This window comes from Callorhinus ursinus, unplaced genomic scaffold, assembly GCF_003265705.2.
Source record: "Callorhinus ursinus isolate GAN/ISIS: 27379988/994484 unplaced genomic scaffold, GSC_fseal_2.0 scaffold4, whole genome shotgun sequence".
In the NCBI taxonomy this organism is placed as follows: domain Eukaryota; kingdom Metazoa; phylum Chordata; class Mammalia; order Carnivora; family Otariidae; genus Callorhinus; species Callorhinus ursinus.
The window spans coordinates 139,837,432-139,861,739 of record NW_027397066.1 but is presented as its reverse complement, the minus strand read 5'-3'; the positions used below and the strand labels follow the sequence as shown (position 1 = coordinate 139,861,739).

The 24,308-nt window shown below is 38.1% G+C and overlaps 1 protein-coding gene across 4 annotated transcripts in view; it reads right to left on the bottom strand.

Annotated features, from left to right (window-relative positions):
• Window positions 1-24,308, bottom strand: part of KLHL2 (kelch like family member 2) — a 97,023-nt gene that overhangs the window by 16,045 nt on the left and 56,670 nt on the right. For all 4 annotated transcript variants that reach the window (XM_025874414.2, XM_073892458.1, XM_073892460.1 and 1 more), the window contains 3 exons: window positions 8,740-8,849; window positions 4,152-4,268; window positions 2,797-2,946 (listed from right to left, as the gene is read on the bottom strand). In XM_025874414.2, the coding sequence (XP_025730199.1) occupies window positions 2,797-2,946; window positions 4,152-4,268; window positions 8,740-8,849 (377 nt within the window). The remainder of the gene's footprint in view (window positions 1-2,796; window positions 2,947-4,151; window positions 4,269-8,739; window positions 8,850-24,308) is intronic.

Sequence of the window (24,308 nt, the reverse complement as noted above, 5' to 3'; positions counted from 1 at the left end):
CTATTAAATTATTAGTTACAAAATGCCTCCTGAAAAATCAAGTTTCATAATTTCCCAATTGGAAATTTCAAAAGATATCCTGAATAGAGAAAAATACATACACAAATAATATAACGCTTGTAAAAATAGATTCCAAAGTGAAAAAGCAACCTAGTAGCAAACATAGTTTCTCATTACGATGTCCAAATCCAAGACTGCCTAACACAGTCCCAATACTGTTTATTGAAGATGCAAAACTAATGTCTGAGATATAAAAAGAATCATTCATGCTAATCTGTATGAGTCCGCAGAATCAGAGCCTAATATAAAAAGTACTAAGTCACTGTCATGGTAGAAATATTAGTAAATATTACACAAGTTTCCTTAGCACTACTACCACATTTTGTCTGATGTGACTTGTTACTATGATAAAATACATCACTATTTTGAAATATGTAAGCATGAGAAATTAATCTTTGCTTCATTCTTACCTACCTCCTCAGAATTAATGTTGAATATAACCATTCTAAAATGACAGTGTTGCTGAAAGAGCATCCGATACAAGCATCTTTTCAAAAATATGTGTAGATAAATAAATTCTGAGAAGGGATCATGCGAATGCCAAGTCAAAGCAACAGTGGAGCTCCCTGCCATCTGCCAAGTCTGCTGGCCCTCCTCCCTAGCCACCCGAGAGAGCAGAATGAATCAGAACCTTCTTGGATAGTATGCCCACCACAAAATAAAAGCTAAAAAATTGAGAAATCCAGAAGTATACATAGAGTTGGAAGGGCCACTCCAAAGCCACAACCAGAAAAGCCGAGAAACAATATAACTGAACAGATGGATCACAACTCTACAAAACAGAAGATAAAATACTTGATAGGACTTTACCAAAAACTCTTCAGAAAGTTTCCAAAAGTGACATGTTTATTCCAGAAATTGGAAGAGAGTTAGTTTTCACTCTAAAGGTCACAGCAGCATAGTTAAAGACAGCAAAACTAAAGATGCCAGAAGAAGGAATATACAAAAAGAGAACTTTTACAAATATGGAATGTTTAAAAAAGTGTTAAAGATAAAACAAACTACTTAGAAGGATGCTGAAAAAAACTAGCATAAAAAGAAATGGTAATTTAAATGGGCTAAGACTATGAACACTTTATAAATCTTTTTTTTTAAGAACAAAAACTGACACCAAATAATATGGACAAATATGAAGTGATGTAGACTTATAAAGATGGCTATTTATAAAAGCAGGTAAAAGGGTATTTGGAAAATGTAAACATTTATAAAATCAGCAGACCCGGATGGCATGCATACTAAAGTGTTAAGGGAACTAGCTAATGTACTTACTGAGCCACTTACAATTATTTTTGAAAAATCTTGGAGAACTGAGGAGAGATCAGAAAATTTAAAAACGGCAAATACCAATTTTCAAAACAGGGTAGGAAGTGAATGCCTTGTAAATACCTTCTAAGTGATAATAATTCTGAGTAAAAATTTAGAATATTTTGAGAAAAGTATCCGAACCTCTAGGAGACGACAAAATGATGAGTAACACGCAAAGGGATGTTAAAAAAAAAAAAAAAAAAAAAAGCATGCCAAATTTGAATCTATTTGATCCTGACTCTCACTGGATGTTACAGGCCAAATTACTTATTTTTGGCTTAGATAATAAACATAATCCTATGGACTGAAATTTTCTACAAATGGACTATGTCAGTGAGTGGGTATTTCTAGCAAGGTGTCACCAGGAAGAGTGCTGAGGTCCATTCTAAATTAAAATATTTACTAATGATCTAGAAAAAGGAGTAAATAGCATACTCGCAAAATACACAGTTGGTTCTAAATTGAGAACTGGTATTAACACTGGGCAGAACAGAAAAACAATACCAATATAGATTTGAAGAAATTAAAAATGTACACTCCAAAAACAAAACTTGAAAAAACCACTAAGTAAAAGCATTAAGTGAAAGAATTTAAAAGACAATTTAATGGAAAGGACAGAGTGGTAACTAAAGATGACATAAGAAAACAATGGGTAACAGATTAATTCTTATTTCTTAATCCATCATTGCCCCACACACATACAAGAGCTAAAAATAAATACATAAATAAAAGCATTATATTATGGATCATTCTGATTAGACCATACACAAAATGATGCATAAAGTGCTGGTTTTCTAGTACTGTGAAGATGGAAAAAGGCACAAGAAATTGCAGAGACAGAAATGCGGGGTTATTCTGTAAGGAAAATTAAATCAGTAAAACATAAATGGTTCAACTAAAAAGATAAAGGTAGAGTATGAACTCTCACACAAACGGAATGTGAACACTGGTGATCTGGGACAACAGAGGGGAGACCTATGCTGAAATGGCTACAGACGATGCATGAATGAACTGTCAGACAGTATACAACAGGAAAGATGAAGGAAATGAACCGAACAAGCTATTTATCAGCCTTAACTCTAATATGTAATTCTGTGAAACTGCTTGGTTTTCGGTTATTACCTAAACACATAGCTTACAGACAAATCTTTCTACCTACTCTGATTTTCCTTTCTACTATAAAGCTAACAAAACTCTGAAGGGACAAAAATCAGTTGCTTTCTGTTCCAGAACAGTGACATCATGTGGTTTATAAAGATTAAAGGAACCAAACAATCCCCACCCTCCACACACAAACCCAAAAGAGAAGTTGAATTATATACACTACAATGAATTCTCAGGCACATGGAAATTCAGGTGAGTAAAAATATTAACAGCCTCACTATGGGCCTTTCAGATGAAGTAATAACAAGTGTGAACAATAGATCCTACTTTGGGAAGGTTCATGGGTGTCCTCAGTCGGGTCCGAACACTCTTCATTAATATACGCTGTTCTGTTGGCAGCAAATGATACTTCATAGCTTCAATGAGGTAATCTTTGCAAGCACTGCTATTCTTGACCAATGCTTCCTCTTCGACCCTCTGTAAGAAGAAATAAGACATACTCCATGATGGGGACAACTATTTCATGATAAAACTGGCAAAGAAACAGAAGTAAAGAAGAGGGAAAAAAGTAATAACTATCCTCTCTGGTTCACACTAAGAGAAAAATAAATGAAGCCAAAAAAATGCTCAAGTATCTGGTCTGCAGAGAAAAAAGTATGTAAGTAATAAAGAGAAGAACTGCAATCAAAATTATATACCTCAACATCAGCTATAAAATAATCTTTAGATAATACTATATTCACCTATCTCTCTCTCTTTTTTTCCCCCCCTGGGTATATTCACCTATTTCTTATCTTTAAACATCAAGCCAAAGAGTAAGAAAAAAATTTAGATAATGAGTTCTTCAGGTGGAGTAGGCGATACTAATAATTAAAGACACTTTTCAAACACAAAAAGGCAAATAAAATATCCAAAAAAGGAACTCAAAATACCTATACCAACATGCCTACACCACAAATAAATCTTGTCCCTGCTACTCCTGATCTCAAATGCAGGACAGATTTTTCTATTCATTTTCTTAACAATGGAGTGCCAACGATTACGCAGATCACAACAAATAATGAGGCTTCAAGAAATCCTAAAATGCTCAGATTGAATCTCTTAATAAAGAATGTTTCCTTAAATGGTTTCAATTATAAAAATGTTGAAATGTTCCTAGTAGGATGCTAATAATAAAAAAATAAATTCAAAATTGTTCATAGACTGCTAAAATCCATTTATTTCTACTTATTTCAAATACCCCAGTTTTCCTAAGATTAGAAACCAAATGCATGCCACTGTAAAACTGTGAAGTAGAATTAAATAGTATTTGGGTCAAATGTCAAAATTCCATTTCTGCAGGGCAATCAGAAGCTATCAAAAGAAAAGCAAAGAAGATGCAGAGCAGGGACACAGAGGCACAGGTGCATTTATTCACATGTAAATGACCACAAATACTGCCTGGATAAGCTCTAGCATTTGCTTGCCCACGTCAAAAACAGGGGGAAGCAAATTTCTAAGAATGGGGAGTGGTCAAAGAAGGAGCAGCTGCCAAGGACTGCAGGTGCCTTTACTGTCCTCTGTCCTGTGCCCTGTGGATCTGTATTCTGTGTAACAGGCATCTCCATGCTGTCAGCCCAGTGACAAAGTGCTACCACGGACGAACTGCTATGTGTACTCATGTGTTTTGGATATGCTTTTACCTGAACTAAATATTCCCGAGGAAGCAAAGGTAACCGCACGTGTTCCATCAGCCGAGCCATAAATTCTTGCCTTACATCCTTGTCATGGTTTACCCAAGCTATTACTGCTTCAAATACCTTGCAGAATATATGGGGAAAAGAAAAATAAGTAATGAGTTATGTACCATGGCATATGAATGAAGTATGAAGAGATTACATTTTATTCACTGTTCTTGCTAAGACATCCAAGTTTAATACATAGCTCAAAGTTTTCAAAATCCTGACCTGTGCTGTACTTAAAAAGCTATTCAGTCTATCTCTTTCTTTTAATTTGGTATTTGTAAGTACTTTATTTTTTTCCAGCTTCACTGAAATATAATTGACAGATAACATTGTATAAGTTTAAGATGTTCATTTGATATATTTATACATTGCAAAATGATGACATCATAGTTTTAGCTAATACCTTCATTATGTCACATAATTACCACTTCTTTTTCGTGGTAAGAACATTTAAGATCTACTCTCTTAGCCACTTTCAAGTATATAATACAGTTTTGTTAACTATAATCACCATACTATACGTTCCCCAGAACTTACTCATCTTATAACCAGAAGTTTGTACCCCTTCACCAACATCTCATTTCTCCCATCCCCAAACCCATGTAACCACCACTGTACTTTGTTTCTATGAGTTCAGTTTATTTAGATTCCACATATAAGTGATATTATACAGCATTTGTCTTTTTCTGACTTATTTCACTTAGCATAATGCCCTCAAGGTCCACACATGTTGTCACAAATGGCAGTATTTCCTCCTTTCTCATGGTTGAATAATATTCCAGTGTGTGTGTGTGTGTGTGTGATATCTTCTTTATCCATTCATCCACTGATGGGACACTAGGTTGTTTCTGTATTTTGGCTCTCGTGAATAATACTGCAATAAACCAATGCACATGGGAGTGCAGATGTCTTTTCAAGACTCTGTTTTCATTTCCCTTGGATATAACCAGAAGTGGAATTGCTGGATCATACGGTAGTTCTACTTTTAATTTAGTAAGTACCTTCAGTACTTTTATGTATTAAGTATTTTTCTTTTGGTATTTATTAAGCATTTCACCAACTACATTATCTAATCTTCTTGAACTTAAGTGGTAGCTGTGATAATCTGATGAAACATAATCTAATTCCCTGTTGATAACCTTCCTAATTTGAATTTGGTTCTAACTTACCTAGATTTAAATCTCAAGTCTCTTTGGAATAAAGCACCCAAAATAATAAAGCAAAGTGATATTGTGGAATGAAAATCGCATGCCCTTATAAACAACTATTTTTGGCTTTTTCTTTAGGTTTACAAATAAATGTTAACCGTTCACTTCTAAATCAAGGGTCTGCAGAATAGATGAACTCTCTTTTCTCACAATGGAATATATTAAAATCTAGTATTTTTGAATTTTCTTAAAAAACGAAATAATAAGGGCATTACAACTTAATAACATATACCTATGAAAAAGCTAATAAGCTAATATGAAGACCGTATTTAGCTATATAATTTCCTTCCAGGCTGATGAATATATAACCCAGTAATTCTTAAAGGCTTGTAGAAAATGCTTGATGATAGCTAAGTGGATTATTGGAAACAAAACTTCTGCTGAGGCAGGAACAGAGCAAGAAACTAAAAATAATCTACATTATAATTAACATGCCTCTTTAATTCATTCAGTCAGCAGGTACCTACCAAGTACCTCTATATGTTGGGTGCTAGAAATAAAAAGAATCCTGTCAATTCTATCTACTATTTCTCACCTCTGCTCCTTTGCTCTCTCTTCTCCACCTGTTTCAACCATCCTACATCAGATCCTGTTGCTCAATGGTATGACTTTAACATCCTCCTATCTGATCCTCACCCCACTTTTGGTTCATTCAGCACACCACCACTGTGACAGCTGGCCTCCAAAATGGTCCCCTAATAAACCACATCTCTGAGTATCCATACCTTATATAGTAAACCTGCCATAGGGAATCTAAGTTGGCCCTGTGTAACCCCCCCCCCAAAAAAAGCAGCAGAAGCAGTGTTGTGTGACTTCTGAAAGCTGGGTGATAAGAAGCCTTTTGGGGTGCCTGGGGGGCTCAGCCATTGAGCGTCTGCCTTCTGCTCAGGTCATGGTTCCAGGGTCCTGGGATCGAGCCCCACATCAGGCTCCCTGATCAGGAGCCTACTTCTCCCTCTCCCACTCCCCCTGCTTGTGTTCCCTCTCTCACTGTGCCCTCTCTGTCAAATAAATAAATAAAATCTTAAAAAGAAAAAAAAGAAGCCTTCCAGTTTTCACTCAGGTCTCTTGAAATGCTCATTTGGGGGAAGACAGATGTCATGCAAGAAGTCTGATTTCTTGAGATCACCAGGCTATGAGGAACCCAAACTAGTCACAAAGAGGGAGGGTAGGGAAGGGCCAGGGGGAAGAGGGCAGAGGTGGAGGGAGATACCAACCAAACTCCAGCCCAGGAGCCAGAGAAGTGAATGAAGGAGCCACTGTGGATATTCTGGAGACATAAGATACCATGTGCAGACGGACTGAAGCTCCAGTATGGCTCATCTGGTATCATGCTGGTATCTCCAGACATTCAAGCCAAGCCAGCAGAAGCCCCAGACACTACAGAGCAGAGATAAGCTGTCCCAATATGCCCTGAATGAATTCTGCCCACAGAATTTTGAGAATAATAAAATGGTTATTGTTTTGTGTCACTACACTTTGCAGTGGCTTGTTATGCAGCAGTAGAAAATCAAAACAGCTTTCATGACATTTCTATTATGTAGGTGTTATCATGACATTTTCCTACCACTTAAAACCCTTTAAAGGCTCTACATCACTAGGATGAAGTCAAGGTTCTTTGATATGGCTGAGAAGATATTTTATGTCATCTTCCCATCTTATCTCCTACCACTCTGCCAAACATATTCTAAACTCTAACCATACAGAACCAACGTAATGCCATTATTCTCTCACACCTTTTTTTACATTTATGTATTCTACCTCTACCTGGAAGGCCCTTCCCATTCCCACCCATCCAAACTTCCCAGGCAAACTCATACTCGTTTTCTAAAACTTGGATCCTACATGTAAGACAGGCTGAACTGCCATGCCCATCCCAGGAATGATGAAATGCTCCTAAGTACCCTCTACAGCATTCCATAATCACTAATTTACCCCACTTGTTCCTCTAGTCTGTGGAGTAAAGATTTCTATTTTGTTAATATTTCTGTATCTGTGACGCTATGGCGGTGTCTGGTACTCAGCAAGCACTCAATACATGTCTGTTAATATGACCAGTAATGTCTTCCTCTTTATATTTCTGAAGTGCTAAGATTATACATCTAACAACCACTTCTCACATACTTTTTTCATATGGTAAATATAATAGTAAATGTGCCTTTTTATGCCCAGGCAAGATGGTTATCTTTGAAGAATAAAGCTAAATTTCATACAACTTTAAATGCAAAGCACACAAAGGAAAAAATGTTTCAGTTTCTCCAAACTCAGTGTGTTCACAAGCTTTTGTGTCCTGATTCCCAAAGAATACAACACCGACCCAAAGAATAAAACCCACTAAGAGAAGAAAAAGGCGCCATGGGGGGGGGCGCCTAGGTGGCTCAGTCAGTTAAGTGGACGACACCTGACTTCAACCCAGGTTGTGATCTCAGGGTTGTGAGATTAAGCCCCATGTCAGGCTTCATCCTCAGCACAGAGTCTGCTTGAGATTTTCTCTCCCTCTCTCTCTCCCTCTCTCTCAAATAAATAAATAAATCATAAAAAAAAAAAAAAAGGTGCAGGTGGCTGACAAAGGCAACTCAAAATGTGGAGAGAGGGAGGCTAAAGCCAGACAAAGCAGCTGCTCTCTGGAAGGGAGAAGGGAAGCACTGGTAGGGGTGTGGTATGAGTAGCAGGAGATCAATTTAAAGGAAGAGTATGGTCAAGAATGTTCAGTCTAGGGCACCCGGATGGCTCAGTCAGTTAAGCGTCTGCCTTCAGCTCAGGTCATGGTCCCAGGGTCCTGAGATCGAGTCCCACGTTGGGCTCCCTGCTCAGCAGCAAGTCTGCTTCTCCATCTCTCTCTGCTCCTCCCCCCTGCTCTCATGCTCACTCTCTCTCTCTCTCAAATAAATAAAATCTTAAAAAGAAAAAAAAGAATGTTCAGTCTAGAACAAGCTACTACTCTGTTATCCCCAGTAACTTCTTCCAACTCACGTGATAGTAAAATTACTTTGGTTTGAGAAATACTGCATTTAGATCACAATTTTTATAGGCATCTAGCTTTGGGAAGAAACCCAGCACCAAAGGACTTGTTTCAAACAGTTTAAAGTGTGCCAGTTCTTGCTGTGGGGGTCAAGTACAAAACTCTAATGTCTAGCAATTCAGGGAACTTCCTATGGAGTGAAGAAACAGTAATTTGCACAATCAACAAGTTAACTAATTGAGTTTCTAATAACTTCCAGATCAAAGATCACTGGCTGTCACTACACATATAGGATTACAAAGTTATGAAACAAAGTGAAATAAAGAAGGGAAAGGTACTACATCACAATATTACCAGAAAAGAAAAATTTAATTACCTTCTCTTCTGAGGAGATGGTAAGTTTGTCACTTGAGATTAAGCTGCACACTTGTTCAATGCCAAGATTGAGAAATTCTTCACTAAGTACAACATCTGCAAAATGCTGCTCTGTTTGGAGGTTAAAAATAAAATCCATTAACACCAACATTCCACTGTCCAGCTTCAAACTGCTTCAAAAGAAAGAGGTTTTTCTTAATCTAACCTAATAATGAGAAAAACAACGGCATTTCCTCAAGGCAAGAGCTAACGAAATCCAAACAATCTCACCTGGGGAAGTGCTCTCACTTGAGTAACAAAGTAGAGGCACAGGTAGGAAAACTGCCTTATATACTCAACTGAATCTCTTCTGCTTCACACGGTGGTATTTCATTAAACATGTATTCCTTATGTGCTAATAAGACTATCAATATTTAAATCCGTAAAACCTTTTGATTACATAAATCAGATAAAGTACATGGTATTAATATATTCACATGCTTGAATGTACTATGTAAAACATCAGAGGACTCCAAAACATAATGGAATTAGGAGGGAAACCTGCTTTATTTGAAAACTTTAAACAAATTTTAAACGGTGGTCAGTCTGAACATATGACCATCATTTAAAAAAAACAGAACTGATTTATAATATAGATAGCTCTGAATTCTGTGGCAGTTTATCTGGGACCAAAGTATACTATTATATACCCTCAACCCCTTTCCAGAAACTGGGAAAACTAGTAATTCTTGAAATACTAAGAAAACCTTTCTTTGATTTCACAAATATACCCAGTCCTCCAAAGGGGGGGGGGGGACTGTTCATATAATCAATGACTTTACAACTTTAAAAATTAATCATTTACAAAACAACCTTTCCTGCAAAGCCAGCTCTCATTTATAAAGTGTGAGTTCACAAGGAAATGTGGTGTTTGGGCTTTGGAGTCAGACAGAGAGAGTTAAATCCCAGCTCTGTCATATGCTAGCTTGTAAAACCTTGGGCAAATTATATCATTTCTCTAAAGCCTTGGTTTCCTCATCTATAAAATGGGAATAATAAGAATACCTTACCTAATAAGACCACTGTGAGGATTAAACAAATTAAAAGTTTATAAAGCACCCAGAACTGTGTATGGTAGAGAGTAAGGATTTAATAATTTAGCTCTTACTGTATTGCTATCCTTAAATTCTAAAGTAAAAATTTGCCAGGAAACCTAGGTATTTTCTAGGTCTTCACAAGTAATCATATTCTAATAGTGATTTTTTTAAAAAGGCTTTCTAAGATGAAATAAAGATTCATTTCAAATGTGTTTCAACGTACCATAGAAAGGATTAGTTGGCTTCCCTCTTTTCAGAAACACTTCAAAATCTGCATTTACATAAACCCCGTAACTATTCACTTTACAAAAGAGTCATCACAAAATGACTTTAAAAATGATAAGCAGCTCTAGGATCATTATGAAATGATTTGGATTTACAAAAATCCAACTGACACAATTTTTTTCTATTGGAATATATTTTTCTATTTCTTATTTTTTTATTGACGTATAGTTGACACTGTTAATAGTTTCAGGTGTATAACAGTGACTCAACGATTGTATCCATTATGCAGTGCATACCAAGGTAAGTGTAGTTACCATCTGTCATCATACAGTTATATTGTTATTGACTATATTCCTTATCTGTACTTTTCACCCCTGCAACTTATTTATTTTGTAAATGCAAGTTTGTAACTATTAATCCCCTGCCACTATTTCACCCTTCCCCCTCCCCCGCCTCAACAACCACCAGTTTGTTCTCTGTATTTAAGAGACTTTACAGGTTTCATGTGTTTGTTTTGTTTTTCAGATTCTCTATAGAAGTGAAATCATATGGTATTTGTCTTTCTCTGAGAAAGGTACACCGCGTTGTTGTGAATGGCAAGATTTCATTCTTCTCCAAGGCTAACATTCACTGTACACATACACTACTTGTTCGATAGATACCTATCTATTGATAGATATTTGGGCTGCTTCCATATCTTGACTATTGTAAATAATGCCACAGTAAATGTTAAGGGTGCATATATCTTTTCAAATTAGAGGTTTGGGTTTCTTTTAGGGAAATACTCAGCAGTAAAATTACTGGATCATATAATATTTCTATCTTTAACTTTTTGAGAAACCTCCATACTGTTTTCCATATTGGGTGCATCAACTTACATTCCCACCAAGGGTGCACCCAAGAAACCTTTTCTCCACGTCCTTGCTAACACTTGTCTTTTCTTGTCTTTTTGATACTAGCCACTGTGACTAGTGTGTGATGATATTTCATTGTGGTTTTGATTTGCATTTCCCTGATTAGTGATGTTGAGCATCTTTTCCTGTGTCTGTTGGCTGCCTGTATGTCTTCTTTGGAAAAATGCCTAGTCAGGTCCTCTGTCCATTTCTTAATCAGATTATTTGGGTTTTGGTGTTGAACTGTATGAGTTCCTTATATATTTTGGATATTAACCCCTTATAGGATACATTATTTGTCAATATATTCTCCCATTCAGTAGGTTGCCTTTTCATTTTTTTGTTTTATGGTTTCTCTCACTGTGTAAAAGTTTTTAGTTGGACGTAGTTCCAGTAGTTCACTCTTGCTTTTGTTTCCCTTGCCTATGGGGACATATCCAGAAAAACATGAAAGCTGATGTTTTCTTTTAGGAGTTTAATGGTTTCAGGCCTTACATTTAGGTCTTGAATCCATTATGAGTTTACTTTTGTGTATAGTAAAAATGTAATGGTCCAGTTTCACTCTTTTGCATGTAACTGTCCAGTTTTCCCAGCACCATTTATTGAAGAAACTATCTTTTCCATATTCTTGTCTCCTTTGTCATGAGATTAACTGACCATATTATTTATGGGCTTTCAATTCTGTTCCATTGGTCTACGTGTCAATTTTTATGCCAGTACCACCTCTTTTGGTTATTATAGTTTTACAATATAGTTTGAAATCAGGAAATGCAATGCCTTCATTTTTGTTCCTTCTTAGGATTGCTTTGGCTATTCATGATTCCATAAAATTTTTAGTATTTTTTTTTCTAAACAATACCACTGGAATTTTGATAGGGATTATACTGAATCTATAGATGGATTTGGGTGGTATGGGCATTTTAACAATATTAATTCTTCTGATTCATGAATGCAGGATGTTGTTCCATTTATTTGTATCTTTTTCAGTTTCTTTGATCTAAGTCTTGTAGTTTTCAATGTGGAGATTGTCTACCTCCTTGGTTAAATTTATTCCTAAGTATGTTATTGTTTTTGATGCTATTATAAATGGGATTGTTTTGTTTTTCAGATATTTCATTGTTAGTGCATAGAAACTCAAGTTTGCATGTTAATTTTGTATCCTGCAAGTTTACTGAATTTATTGATTAGTTCTAAGGTTTTTTTGGTGGAAACTTGGGATTTTCTATATATATGAAATCATATCATCTGCAAAGACAATTTTACTTCTCCCTTTCCGATTGAATGCTTTTTCTTTCTCTTGCCTGATTGCTCAGCTAGGATTTCCGTAACATGTTGAACAGGAGTGGTGAGAGTGGGAATCCTTGTCTTGTTCCTGATCTTAAAGAAACCTTTTCATTTTTTCACTGCTGAGTATGAAGTTAGCTATGCGTCTGTCATATATGACCTTTACTATATTAAGGTTTAATATATTAACGTATGTTCCTTGTATACCTGATTTGTTGAGAGTTTGTCTCATGGAAGGATGCTATATTTATCTTTCTTTCTATTCATGAGCTGTATGTACTGCATTTACTGATTTACACATGTTGAACTATCCTTGAATACTATGGATAAATCCCACTTGATCATGGTGTATTATTCTTCTATGGACTGCTGAATCCAGTTTGCTAATATCTGGATGAGAATTTTTGCATCTACATTCATCAGCAATACTGGACTATAATTTTCTTTTCTTGTAATGTCCTTGTCTGGCTTTGGTATCAGAGTTTTAACCCTGGCCTTTAAAATGAGTTTGGGAGTATTCCCTCCTCTTCTGTTTTGGAAGAGTTGGAGGATTAGTGTTAATTCTTCCAGTGATAGAATTCATCAGTGAGGCCATTTGGTCCTGGACCTTTCTTTTGCAGAGCTTTTGGATTACTGATTCAATCTCCTTAGTTGCTATTGGTCTGTTCAGATTTTCTATTTCTTCATGATTCAGTGTTGGCAGACTGCATGTTTCTAGAAATTTATCCTTTTCTTCTGGTTATATTAGCATATAAGTGTTCTTACTAGCCTCTTATGATCCTTTCTATTTCTGTGGTATAAGCTATAATGTCTCCTTTTTCATTTCTGGTTTTATTTACTCGAGTCTCTGTTTTTTAGTCTAGCTAAAGGTTTCTCAATTTTACCTTTGCAAAAAAACCAGCTCTTAGTTTTATTGACCTTTTCTATTGTTTTTCTGGTCTCTATTTCATTTATTTCTACTCTGACTTTTGTCATTTCCTTTCTTCTGCTAACATTGCATTTGGTTTGTTCTTTTTCTAGTGACTTGAGGTGTAAAATTAGGTTGCTTATTTGGATCTTTTTTCATAACAGGCCTTTATCATTGTAAACTTTCCTCTTAGAATTGCTTTTGCAGCATCCCATAGATTTTGGTGTGGTGTGTTTCTGTTTGCTTCAAGGCATTTTATTTCCCTTTTGATTTCTTCTTTGACCCACTGGTAGTTCAGTATGTTGTTTAATTACCTCACATTTGTGAATTTTCCTAGTTTCCTCTTGTTATTGATTTCTAGCTTCATGCCACTGTGCTCAGAAAAGACAACCAGTATGATTTTAATCTTAAATTTGCTAAGACTTGTTTTGTGACTTATCATACGATCTCTCCTGGAGAACATTCTGTGTGTGCTTGAAAAGAATGTGTATTCTGCTATTGTTGGATGGAATGTTCTATATATCTGTTAGGTCTGTTTGGTCTAAAGTATGACTCAAGTCCAACGTTTCCTCATTGATATTCTGTCTAAATGATCTATCCATTGTTGAAAATGGATACTGAAGTCTCCTACCATTATTTTATTATGCCTGGTCTGTTAGTATTTCTTACTATACTTAGATACTCCAATGTTGGGTCATATGTATTTTTAATTGTTACATCTTCTTGATGAATTGAACCTTTTGTCACTATGTAATTACCTTCTCTGTCTCTACTTACCATTTTTGGTTCAACATCTATTTTGTATGATATCAATATAGCTACACTTGCTCTCTTCTGGTTTCCCCTTGCATGAAATATCTTTTTCCACCTCTTCACTCTGAGTCCTTAAAGCTAAAGTGAGTCTCTGCTAGGCACCATACAGTAGGGTCTTGTTTTTTTAATCCATCCCACCACTGTACGCCTTTTCATTGGAGAATTCAATCTATTTACATTTCGAGTATTTATTAATAAGACCTTACTAATCCCATCTTATTAAATGTTTTCTGGTTGTTTTATATTTCCTCTGTTCCTTTCTATGGCTTTTGATGTCAAAATTTACCTCTTTTTATATTGTGCGTTCACTAACAAATTATTGTAGCTATAGTTATTTTTAATATTCTTGTCATTTAATCTTATGCTATACTTAACACAACACCATATTACATTATTAGAGTATTCTATTCTATTCTGTTTATTTATTTGAGAGAGAAAGAGCATGTAAGAGTGTGTATATGAGCAGGGGAGGGGCAGAGGGAAAGGGAGAAGGAGGAAGCAAACTCCCCACTGAGCCTGGAGCCCAACATGGGGCTTAATCTCATGACCTTGCAATCATGACTTGAGCCCAAACCAAGAGTCAGATGCTTAACCAACTGAGCCACTTAGGCACCCCTAGAGTATTCTTAATACAACTGTATACTTGCCTTTACCAATGTCTTGCATGTTTTCCTATGTTTTCATGTTACTAATAATTAACAAGTCTTTTTATTTCATTTTTGTCAGCATTTCTAAGGCAGGTCTAGTGATGATGAATTCCCTTAGCTTTTTTGTCTGGGAAAGTATCTTTCCATTTCTGAAAGACAACTTTGCTAAATAAGGTATTCTTGGTTGGCAGTTTTGGTTTCTTTTCCCTCTCAGCACCTTGAATCCCACTCTTTCCTAGCCTGTAATATTTCTGCTGAGAAATCCCCCCGATAGCCTTATAGGAGCTCCCTTATAAGTTACAAGCTTTTTTTTTCCTTGTTTCTTTTAAGATTATCTCTTTGTCTTTGATTTTTGACTGTTTTAGTGTAATGTGTCATAGAGAAAATTTCTCTAAGCTGATTTTGTTTGGTGACCTATAAAAGCTTCATGAACTTAGATGTCCAAATCTTCACACAGATTTAGGTAGTTCTCAGCCCTTCTTTCCTTTTTTTTTAAGATTTTATTTATTTATTTGAGAGAGAGAGAGAGAGAGAGAGAGCACAAGCAGTGGGAGGAGCAGAGGGAGAAGCAGACTCCCCGCTGAGCAGAGAGCCCAATGCAGGGCTCGATCCTGGGACCCTGAGATCATGACCTGAGCCAAAGGCAGGCGCTTAGCAGAGTGAGCTACCCATGGCACCTCAGCCCTTATTTCTTAAATAAACGTTCTATCCCCTTCTCCCTTTCTTCTTCTAGAACTCCAACGATTCACCATTTGGTCCTTCTAATGGAATTTCATAGATCATACAGCTTTTCTTCACTCCTTTTCATTTTTTTCCTTGTTCTCCTCAGACTGCATAGTTTTAACTTCCTAATTCTTTCTTCTGTGTAACCTTCTCAACTGCATTTTTCATTTCATTCACTGAATTCTTCAGCTCCAAAATTCATTTGGTTCTTTTTTTTTATGATTTCCCTTTGTTAAACTTCTCATTTTATTCATGTATTGTTTTCCTGAAATCACTGAATTATTGGTGTTTTCTTGAAGCTCACTGAGTTTTCTGAAAACAGCTATTTTGAATTCATTATCAGGAAAATAACAGATCTCAAAGTTTTTGCATTTGGTTATGGGAAGATTACTGTGATCTTTTGGTGGTGTCATGTTACCTTGATTTTCCATGTTTCTTGGACTTATGTGCTGCTGTCTCTGTCTTTGAAGTAGCAGTCATCTCCTCCAGTCTTTGCTATCTTCAGGGGAGTAACAACTGCCTTCAGCCCTGCTGGAGATTCTGAGGATTTCTTGGACCTTCTATGGATATATCTGCTCTAAGTTTCTTATTCCCTTTTGTGGAAGAAATCTTAAGCTTGTATGCTTGTCTTCATCCTGCAACACACCAAGCTGAGTGCTCACAGCCTCTCTTTTGTTTTCTCAAAGGTGGTGCTATAGCTGAAGTTTGTGGTCTCTCCCTGGCCCACAGATTTGGGCCTGCTGCATGTGCTTATATGTCACCTTCCAAAGCTCACTCTTGCCTCTTCCTACAAAAGCACAAACAGGAAACTGGCCACATAGTGGTGGTGGGGGGCATAGCACACAGGGGGTGGGGGTGCCTATGGGTCTGCTGAGAGGATCTGAGAGGGAGGCTTTCCCAGCAGCTAGTGGGCAGGCTTTTTGATGGGAGTCCACCATGCAGTTAGTAGAACTGTGTCCCTCGGTGCTCACTCACTCTCCATTTTCTGAACTTAAAGAATTGCAGACTGAGGAAGATCTCTCTTGGCCCTGAGCTGTACACCTTGGGGAGGGGGTGATATGGGTAAAGTCAAACTGTTCCAACCCACTCTAATGTATCCAAACTTCTTTTTTTCTCTGATACGTGCTGGATCTTCCCCTCTAGAAACCTGGACTTCTTCAAAGGCTCTCCTCTTGTCCACAGGTGACTGTCTAGGTCAGTGTTCTCCAGCAGCTCCCTGACTGTGGTCAAGAGGGGCTAGAATGGGTTCATGAATCACTTCAGAATCCACAACCAAGACAGGGGACTGTCTGCCTAGTATGCAATGCACAAGTAGGCAAGACTCCCACTGGATCCCTTGGTGTATGGTGCTGAACCCCACAGGTCCCACAAAGCCACTTTGTTCGTGCATGGATACAGAATACTTGTTGTTGGGGGCATGGGGGGGGGGCAAAAATGAAGAATGTCTTATGCCACCATGATTAAAAACAAATGTTTTTAGAGGAAGGGAAAAGACGGTGGAGGAGTAGGGGACCCTATTTCAACCGGTCCTGGAATTGAGCTGGATATCTACCAGACCACTCTGAACACCCACAAAATCAGCCTGAGATGTAAGACGATAGATCTGGATATCTACAAACAGAATATCACAGGCGGTTGGTTTTGAGGTATGAAGCAGTTCTGCAGGAAGATATCAAAGGATAAATGGAAGGGGGAGGGAGCTGACCCGTCGGGATCCTACACCGCCAGTGAGCAACAGCCTCCCGCGCTGGGGACCGGACACAGACTCGCAGATTGGTAGCAGCAGGGAAAGGACTTTAGGGCAGCCCCCCCCTGACAGAAACCCGGAGCGCATGCGAACTGGGGGCGGCTGGCGGTTTTAGAAGCACAAAGGGTAGAGATATGCCCTGACCTGGAGGCAAGGACTCGGAGTGCTGCTGAGAGGCCCACAACCCAGGATGCTGCAGTTTTAAGCAGCACAGACAGAAACGGAGATAGTGTGGCCTGGAGAGCTCACTGAAGAACAGACTGTGATCTCTCTGCTCTGAGGCAGAGAGTTGGAAACGGTCTTTTCTGCTCTGACTCTCAGAAGAGATGCAGAAAGCCGCCAGGGAAAACCGCCAGAGAACAAAAGCCCCCCCAAAACAGTTTTCACTAAGCCTATACCCCCCAACAGGAGGCAGGGCAACTCTGCCCAAACAGGGTTGCCAGAGTAACAGTGCAGGAGGCCCCTCCCCCAGAAGACAGGCTGGGAGAACAAGAGGCCAACAACCCTAAGGTCCCTGTAAAAAAGGTACATCTTGCTTGGGTTGTGGTCAATAATTTGGACTCTGTACATTCCCACAACCACCCCTCAACAGAATGACTAAGAGGAGGAATCCCCAAAATAGTAAAGACTCAGAGATTGTGACCTATGCCACAGATTTACAAACGAATACAGATATAACCAAGATGTCAGAAATGGATTTCAGGGTAACAGTTACAAAGCCCATAGCCAGAATGGAGAAATCGATTAATGGCAACATAAGTGTCTCTAAGGGCAGAAACGAAAGCTGAATTGGCAGAACTTAAAAATGCTATCAATGAGATCCAATCTAATCTAGATACTCTAACAGCTAGGGTAAACAAGGCAGAGGAACAAATTAGTGATCTAGAAGACAAACTGACAGAAAAAAAGGAAAAAGAGGAGGCCTGGGAGAAACAGCTCAAAATCCATGAAAACAGAATTAGAGAAATAAGTGACACCATGAAACGTTCCAATGTAAGAATTATTGGGATCCCTGAGGTGGGGGAGAGAGAAAGGACTAAAAGATATATTTGAGCAAATCGTAGCTGAGAACTTCCCTAATCTGGGGAATGAAACAAACATTCGTGTCCTAGAGGCAGAGAGGACCCCTCCCAAGATCAAGGAAAACAAGCCAACACCTCAGTAATAGTAAAACTCGCAAATCTTAGAACCAAGGAAACCATCTTAAGGGCAGTTAGGGGGAAGAGATTCCTTACGCACAGAGGGAGGAACATCATAATAACATCAGTCCTATCCAGAGACCTGGCAGGCCATCAGGGGCTGGCAAGACATATTCAGTGTACTAAACGAGAAGAACATGCAGCCAATACTTTATCCAGCAAGGCTGTCATTTAGAATAGATGGAGAGATGAGGGCTTCCAAGACTGGTATAAACTGAAAGAATATGTGACCACTAATCTGGTCCTGCAAGAAATATTAAGGGGGAGAGGGGTCTGTAAAAGGAGAAAGACCCCAAGAGTGATATACAACAGAAACTGACAATCTACAGAAACAAGGACTTCACAGGCAACATGATGACAATAAATTCATATCTTTCAATAACCACTCTCAACATGAATGGCCTAAATGCTCCCATAAAACGGCACAGGGTTGCAGATTGGATAAAAAGACAGGACCCATCCATATGCTGTCTACAAGAGACTCATTTTAAACTTAAAGATACATCCAGACTGAAAGTGAAGGGATGAGATCCATCTTCCATGCCAACGGACTGCAAAAGAAAACTGCGGTAGCAATTCTTATATCAAACAAGGTAGATTTTAAGCTAAAGACTGTAGTTAGAGATACAGAAGGATACTACATCATTCTTTTTTTTTTAAGATTTATTTATTTGACAGAAAGAGAGAGACAGTGAGAGGGGGAACACAAGCGGGGGAGAGGGAGAGGGAGAAGCAGGCTTCCCGCCGAGCAGGGAGCCTGATGCAGGGCTCAATCCCAGGACCCTGAGATCATGACCTGAGCCGAAGGCAGACGCTTAACGTCTGAGCCACCCAGGCGCCCCTCTAAACTTTTTAAGTTTTTATTTTTTTTAAGTAATCTCTACACCAATGTAGGTCTCAAACCCACAACCCCGAGATCAAGAGTCACACACTCGGGATGCCTGGGTGGCTTAGTCAGAGCATTATATTCTCCTAAATTTTCTTCTCAGGGTCTATAAACTCCATAAACTCCTAAGTCTTTTGAGCATTTCTTGTATAATATCACTTGGGGTCTTCACCATAATCCTGGATCCAAATTCAGGGTTTCCATTTGTCAATCTGTCTCAAAACACATAACCTAAAAATGAACTCAGTTCCATAGATAATTGTCTGACCCAGGAAGAACAGAATGAGATAACCACCTTACATCTTTCTAGACACAGTTACAGTATTGTTACTGAATACACTATCAGCTAAAACTCTAACATCTTTGGATTGGCTTGACTACTACAAGTCTAATACCTGTCACAAAGCCAAGATAAGAAATTCTTCTTTTTCATTGAATGAATTCTTATTAAGCTTACTGCACCTCAGTAAGGTACAGTACAAAATAACAGCTACTGCACACTGGAATAAATACGCACACAGTAAAATGCACCCACAAAATACTCAAAAAGTTATGCTAAAGGGCAGATCATGTCAGAGTTTGGTCTGTTTCCTCTACTCATATCCAGGGTTAGTTTCCATATCCCCAGTCTGGCTTCAGTCACCCCCTCTCTATCTTCATTACCATGGTTCTCCCTTACCAACCTCAACTATTGTTTCTAATCCTTTCACTCACATGTTCACAAATTACTCTGAGAGCTTTCACTGTGACTTCAGTAACTTGCCCTTACTAGTTTATCACTGCTACTGAATAAAGCCAACCTAGTTATGCCGACATTTAATAATTAGTTCCTTTTCTGTAGAAAAATCCCACAACTGCAGGAGGGCATAATTCCCAGCAGTACGACTATATCATGAATGTGCAATACACATTAAACACATCTATTGTGCATATATGATATACATACATATTCTTCCTTATATATAAGAATTCTCTTCATTCTCTAAGACAGCTGAACTTTCCTGTTTGCTTCCCTTCTGCACCTAAAATAAGATTATCAAGAAATGAAAGACAATCCTTAAGGATTTGTCACACAAGGTCTACTAGGCACGTTAGCTCTGGTCCCTCATCCTAAATTAAGCCCAATGAAATCAATAATAAAAGTCTAAAGTTTTGCTTGTTCAGTTTTGCACCCAACAATAAGCTACAAAGTATGCTTTATGTTTGATTTCCCAACACCAAACACCTTTTTGATCAAAATTAAGTGCCGTGAAGAATTCCTATAATTCCTCTATATTCCACCTAGTGCAGAATTCCATCTGAGAAATGAGGGTAAGTGCATGAATAATAACATATTTTAGACCCACAAACAGCTTATCCCTGAGAGACAAAGTGTTTCTGGAAAAATAAAAATCTCCCTGGTCTTCATTATCCTAATTAATAAAATAAATGTTAGACTAGATAACCACTAAGGTCCCTACAAGCGCTAATACTCTGTGATTCTTTCATTCTGAATACTATTAGTCTCTAGGAAAAAAAAAAATTACATATAGATCTCCAGCAGCTCCATTAACACATAACAGCTTTGGTGAAACCCAGAAACAGCTAACTCATCTGAATGAGAAAACTGTCAACCCAAAGCAGAGCAGAGAGATTGCATGTCGCTTACTAGGACACAAATGAGGACCATAATGAATGTAAAAATATAAAAATGATTAATTCTTGTAAGAAGCATCAATTAAGTCGGCATGAATTCATCAAGAAGCACTGTATATCAAATGCTTTCATGGTTCTCCAAAGGAAGAATCTTCCATATCAGTAAATTAACATTGCAAAGACCCTCAGATAATCAGCAACTAGTTTTTAGTATGCATATCACATAGTCAAGGCTAGTAATGCTACTATTAAAACCACTCTCTCAACACAAGTTTCTTTCAAAAGGGCAGCTTTCAAAATCATGGGCTTATTTTGACAGATGTTTACCCTAAGCAGTGATTCCTAGCCTAAATTATAGAATGGTGGGCAAATGACTGAAGCAAACTAATTGCAAAAAAAACAAAATAAAATGTTATAGGAACTACTTTTACAGAGAATAAGACATAATCAAGACACAGTGAATTTGGGCATAAGTGGAATATTACTGGCCTAGAAACTCCTTGCAAGCAGGGGTTAAATTGCACTGAGCCTCTTTAACACCCACAGCAGCCTGGGTAAAGCCAGGCACATAAAGAAGGTAGTTTTGAAACGACTGACCATTGCCTAAACGACCAAGAGATTGCCAGGTAAAGGGCCAAGAGATTGCCAGGTTAAGTGGCATTAGAGAGCAGATTTATGAAGAAATACAAGAGCATGAGGAGGCAGGAATATAGTCAGCACAAAGCTGTTTCAAATACCAACAAGGCGTTCAAAATACAAACAAGGTTCAACATGCCGTGGAACTGAGGTTTAAAGTGGCAGGCGGGTTTATGGAGGAAAGATGGTGGCCACAAGCAACTAGGAACAGGGAATCTCAACCAAGCCAACAGTATAGATCCTGAGATTGCTGATGGCAAAAGAGAGGAAGTAGAGAGGGAGGAGACAACCTAGGTGTCAAAGACAGAAGCAGACACGGAGGTCAGGAGAGAGAACAGGCTGCAGAGAGAATGCTGCAGGCCGCCAGTCACGCGGTGCAGAATGGAGGATGGTGACAGGGACAGAACAACAGTCTGAAGTCGTACCCCTTTACCCACCTCCCCGGCGAGTTGGGAGGGTGGTCCTCTAAAGAAGTTTGCCCCCAATTCTCAGGTTTAGAGGGAAAACAAAGTTTCATTTAAGACAAAGGGAGAAGGAACACACATGAAAACAGCTGGGCATATAAAAAGTGTGGTCACTGTGCAAGCATGGTGGAAAGGCTAAAAGTAGGGCAGTTCAGGCCAGGATGTAAACAGACAACAGGGTTAAGAGCAAGAGGAGGACGAGAAAGAAATTGAAAGTATATCAGGGACTGGAGAAGACTTCTTTTCAGGTTTTCCTGGTACTGGGGAATGCTGAGTGTTCACCAATCCCAGAATTTCAGCTGGAACACTGGCTTGAAAATGATACTGCAAATCTCCCCAAAGATCACTAAGAACTGATAGTAAGTAGCTTCTCAAACTTTTAGTGTAGGGAGTGGTGAAATGAAGGAATGATTAAGAATCTAAAACTGTTGTTTCCCTTAAATGTGTTTGAAATTCTTAAAATTCCACAACTGGCAACTTTTGTTTGTCAACACAGAGGCTAAACAAAATTCATATTTCAAGTTAAAATTAAAACCTAACTTCCAAAACAGTCTGGGACTATTAAAATGCCTTGAAACTAGTAAGTTTGGTTTTTATCTCCTCCATATTTTTATCCTGGAGAAAATGCTAAAAACAAAGGTATTCGTGATTTGCAAAACTGTTAAAATATGGACACCGCTCAAAACACATGGGAAGTAAAAGCATCCACAAGCTAGCCTTATCCAAACAAGTCTCTACAACCTGAAATTAGGTGTGAAAATTTTCTTTTTTAGGCATGCAGCAAAAATAATTTCATCTAGCTGTTTAGCTAAGAAAATAATCATTCAAGCACATCACAAAAGCTGATTACAGTCCAGAACACCATGCCTCAACATGCAGATCATTTAACCTGGCTGGTCTGGTCGCCATCAGCTGTCTATGATTTGAAGAACATGTCACTACAGGCCCTGGTGAAGCCGCATGGGCCAGCGTGACTGGCTGTGACTGCCAGCACCACATGGCCAAAGCCACGAGAGTGCAGCAGGATAAGCAGCAAGGATTTACACCCTCCCTGCTCAGGCTTTGTACCCCGCCCACTGGTTTCTCACATTTTTACTTTCTTTAAAAATGTGGTATTATGAAAAATAAGCATGAGTTCATAGAAGAGACTTCCACGGAGCACCTTAATTCTTTCATTATACCTGTACAATTTAATTCAATTATAATACACACAAGAGAACTCATTTCCACTCTGCAAGAGAAAGGAATGAGGCAGATCTTATGTCTAGAATCTCTGGTGAGTTTTCTTTTTTTTTTAAAGATTTTTATTTATTTATTGAGAGAGAGAGAGAATGGTAAAGAGAGAGCATGAGAGGGAAGAAGGTCAGAGGGAGAAGCAGACTCCCTGCCGAGCAGGGAGCCCGATGCGGGACTCGATCCTGGGACTCCAGGATCATTACCTGAGCCGAAGGCAGTCGCCCAACCGAGCCACCCAGGCACCCTCTGGTGAGTTTTCAAGGGACAGGAGTGCTCCAGGCATGCTTGGGATCAGAAAGTACCCTGAGGTTAAACAAGCCTTCTTTCCTCTCCCATCCTTTCTCTCTGTCAGGCCCCCTTTCTCCTCCGCTCTCTTTCCATGCCTGTAAGCATGTATGTATGAACCCTTCTATTGCTCTATGTTCCTTCCTTTCTCTCTTTCTTTCTTGCCTAGAAAGGCCTGTCACAGGCCTACTGTCTAGGACAGAAAAATGAAAAAGGAAGGTATTAACTTCTTTAATTGCCACTGTCCCCCTTCACTCTCCCAGACCTTTCCACATGCTCTATGATTTGAATTTGAAAGTAATTTAGGAGTTTGGGTAGATTTTCTGGATGCATAAAGTGCTTGAATTGCAAAAAGAAAGAAAGGAAGGACTAAACAATTATTTGTTCACGGCAGAAAAAAAGACCATTATCTTCCCATATGAACTCCTTACCTCCCCACCTCCTATTTGCGTAAGATATAAACAACAATCAGGTATTTTCACTAGGAAAAACAACTGTTTTTTAGGATTATTCTGAATTATTTACTTTAGAAAGTGTGTTATTAATATACCAAAGTATATGGAAATAGTTTCATTATATGAAGTTGGTCACTGCGATTTTATTTCTTTAAAATTATAAGAATGAAATAGATAATAATGACAAAATTGCTTCAAATAATACAAGAGGATGTAAAAATTCATCAAGATGGAGACTTGCCACTGTGTACTTTTCTATATACATATACATATGTATGTGTGTGTGTGTGTGTGCATATATATATATAGGATTTCATTAAAAAGTTTACATGTAAAAAATAAAAAAACATAAAATAAAAAATAATAACAGAAGAGGGGGATAGTTAGAGGGGTATATAGTTGAAACAAGATTTTTCATGAATTGACAACTCCTAACGTTTGATGAATAGTACTATTCTA